This window comes from Fonticula alba (genome assembly GCF_000388065.1).
Source record: "Fonticula alba strain ATCC 38817 unplaced genomic scaffold supercont2.3, whole genome shotgun sequence".
Taxonomy (NCBI): Eukaryota; order Rotosphaerida; family Fonticulaceae; genus Fonticula; species Fonticula alba.
In genome coordinates this window covers 3,320,328-3,323,133 of record NW_009242973.1, presented here as the reverse complement: position 1 = coordinate 3,323,133, position 2,806 = coordinate 3,320,328, and the positions used below count along the sequence as shown (strand labels likewise).

The window sequence follows — 2,806 nt, the reverse complement described above, 5'->3', positions numbered from 1 at the left end:
CCGCCTTCGGTTCCATCACAGTTACGCCTTCACCGTGGGGAGCCAGTGCGAGGGCCTGTCGCCGGGGGGAGAACGGGGGGGGGGGCTGAGGCAGGCGAGATCCGCGGCCTGCCGTTGTTGCCGCCGCGGGGCGGACCGGCACCCTAGCCCTCGTCCTCGACCCTAGCTCGTGAACGGGCGCGCCAAGAGCCCAACACCGAGTGAGAGAGAGGGAGAGAGAGAGGCCCTCCGGCGGCCTTGCCTCGAGCTTTGGCCCAGCCGGAGGGAGCGCGCTGACCGCCGACCACAGGACAAGTCGCCCCGCGGACAACCGCAACAAAGGGTAGGGCGGCAGGCTCCCATACTGGGCACCAGAGCCCCCCCCCCCACAGGGGCAGCAGGGGCGTGAAAGTGCCGATAAAGGGCCCGGCCCCCCCCCCCCCCCCCCGTCCCGGCGGCGAGGCAGGCGGGGCTCCAGTCCCGGGTGGCCCACTGCCCCGGCGGGCGGACGAATTTCCGCCCAATCTCTGCTGCTCAGACCGAAAGGAGTGCACCCGGAGCGAGGGGAGGCGCGTCCCGGAACATGACGGCTGGTACAGCCGCCGCCTGCCCCGTGTGCCCATGTAGGCCGCCTGGAGAAAGCCCCCCCCCCCGGCGGTTTTCTTCCAGCAGCCTGGGATTTCCCCTACCCCTCCCCCTGCCACAACCGGCATTCCAGCCCCGGGGAGACAGGCCAGCAGAGCGATAAAGACGCGCTCGCGAGGTGGGAAGGGGGAGGGGGCCGGCAGCTGGCCGTGCGCGCGCGCGCGCGCGCCTTGCGTCCACGGATGCTCCCCCTCATACCGGCCGCCGAGCCAGGCACCGGCTCTCGGGCACCTTTCTTAACCCTATCCGTCGAATCACGTTCCATGGAGGGTTGGGGGCACGCCCACCCACAGACCGGTTCACTGGGAGCCGAATGCCGACCTGCACCACCTCTTTCTCTCGAGTGACTTCTATTGTATTTTTTCTCTTGCGACTGTGCGACCCCGGGGCGGGACAACAGCGGGTGCGGTCATCCCCCCCCCCACATCGCCGATTTCCCGGGGGGGGGGGGCATTGCCGACACCCCCGAGGGCGTGAGAGAAGGAGGGAGACAGCGGCAGGGAGAAGGACGAAAAGAGACCCGGCAGGCAAACGCGGGGGACTTTCACCCACGATCGCGCCGTGCATGTCCCGTCTCCCGCGGCACATACATTGGCAGTGCTCCTCCCCCCCTCCCGGGCGACGAGCGGCGGCTTCGTGTGTGTGTCTCCGCCTCTGCGAGATTTGCGCCATCAGGAACGGCCCTGCTCGAACTTGAGCGAATACGATCCGGTGTTCTCGTCCTTCTCGAACTTGAACTGATCGATGGACATGCCGAACCTCCCGAGGATCGAGTCGCCCAGCCCGCGCAGCTTGGACAGCATCTCCGCCTGAAGACGCTCCTGCTCGGCCTTGACGCGCGGCTCCAGCTGGTCGCGCGTGCGCTTCACCCCGCGATCCGCAGGGAAAAGGCGGAGGTACTCATCGTAGTCTGGAAGGGCGGTGGCCGTGGCCGTGGCCGTTGGTCAGTGGTGGGGGTGGGCGCGGGGGCGGAAATGCGGACGCAGGGAAGGAGGATCAAGACACACCCTCGAGCGCGCCACTGAGGTCCAGCAGATCGGAGGACTTCTCACGGTACGAGGCCCGGCGGAGGCGAGCCTTGCCGTTGTCACGGTCCAAATCCAGGACTACCATGGCCCGGCACAGAGAGAGAGAGTGAGGAAGAAAGGCAGGGAGAAAGGCAGGGAGAGGCACGCAACAAGCGGAGGTTAGCACGGGGAGGGAGAGGTGTACAGGGAGGAAAACGCCCTCGCCGGTGACGTACCCATCGAGCAGTAGTGGATGGCAGCCTCGAGATTCTCCTATGTCGGGAGGAGTGTGTGTGTGTGTGTGTGTGAGTGTGAGTGTGTGTGTGTGTGTCAGGATTGTTGGCAACACAGGACACGAAGGCAAGACAGGCGGGAGGGTCGGTGGGAGGAGGAGGAGGAGGAGAAGGTCATGCGCACCAGCTTTGCCTCGCAAATGGACAAATTGTTCAGGAGGGAGATGCGCAGAGCGCGGATCTCGGCCGGCTCGCTCGGCAGCGACTCATGCTCATCGGCCGCCTCGGCAGGTGCCTCGGACGACGGGTCGGACGACGAAGGCTCCGAAGCGGCGGGGTCCTGGGCCGGCGGCTTGGGCTGCTCGGCGTCGGAACCCGGCTCGGCGACCAGGGGCCGCTCGCTGTCCGGCAGGTCGGTGGCCGCCTCCAAGTCGCCAGAGCCCCCCCCGGTGCCAGCACCAGGAGGCTCCTCCTTCGGAGCCGGCTGGGGAACCGGGCCGAGGATGTCCAGCGCCTGAAGGTAGCAGTCGATGGCGTCGGCGAAGCGCTGCTGCGCGAAGTACCGGTTGCCGATGTCCTTCAGGGCCGAGGGGTCGGCCGATTCCAGCGAGTCGTGGAAGAAATCCGCCTCGTCGGCAGGTGTCAGATCGGCCGCGGCCAGTTGCTCGCCGAGGGCCTGGACATCGGCGCCGCCGGCCGCCTCCGGAGTAGGGGCGGCCTCGGGAGGCGAGGCCACCTCCGGGGACTGTGGCTCATCCGGGAGCTCCTCAATGACAGCCATATCGGTCTGCTGCGCGGAGTGGAGAGGACGGGGGGGGGGGGGGGGAATGAAAGAGGAAGGACGGAAGAGGGGGAGAGGAAGGAACGGCAAATGGAGGTGCGTGTGCGTGTGCGCGTGCATCGAGGGGGGAGGGAGGGGGGATGTTAGATTGGGGCAGACCC

General features: G+C 67.6%; 1 protein-coding gene across 1 annotated transcript; it reads right to left on the bottom strand.

The window, feature by feature from the left end:
- Nucleotides 1-955: 955 nt before the first annotated feature.
- Nucleotides 956-2,676, bottom strand: H696_02490 (hypothetical protein). Its single transcript, XM_009496398.1, has 4 exons — nt 2,049-2,676; nt 1,868-1,904; nt 1,632-1,730; nt 956-1,534 (listed from the first exon to the last, which is right to left on the bottom strand). Exons 1-4 carry the CDS (start codon nt 2,643-2,645, stop codon nt 1,296-1,298), a joined length of 972 nt encoding a protein of 323 aa, XP_009494673.1. The 5' UTR covers nt 2,646-2,676; the 3' UTR covers nt 956-1,295.
- Nucleotides 2,677-2,806: the final 130 nt, after the last annotated feature.

Coding starts and splice junctions, on each gene's coding strand:
- H696_02490 (XM_009496398.1), bottom strand. CDS start 2,645: ATGGCTGTCATTGAGGAGCTCCCGGATGAGCCACAGTCCCCGGAGGTG. Junction 1,731..1,867: donor CATCCACTACTGCTCGATGG/GTACGTCACCGG, acceptor GGGCCATGGTAG/TCCTGGATTTGGACCGTGAC. Junction 1,535..1,631: donor CCTCAGTGGCGCGCTCGAGG/GTGTGTCTTGAT, acceptor CCGCCCTTCCAG/ACTACGATGAGTACCTCCGC.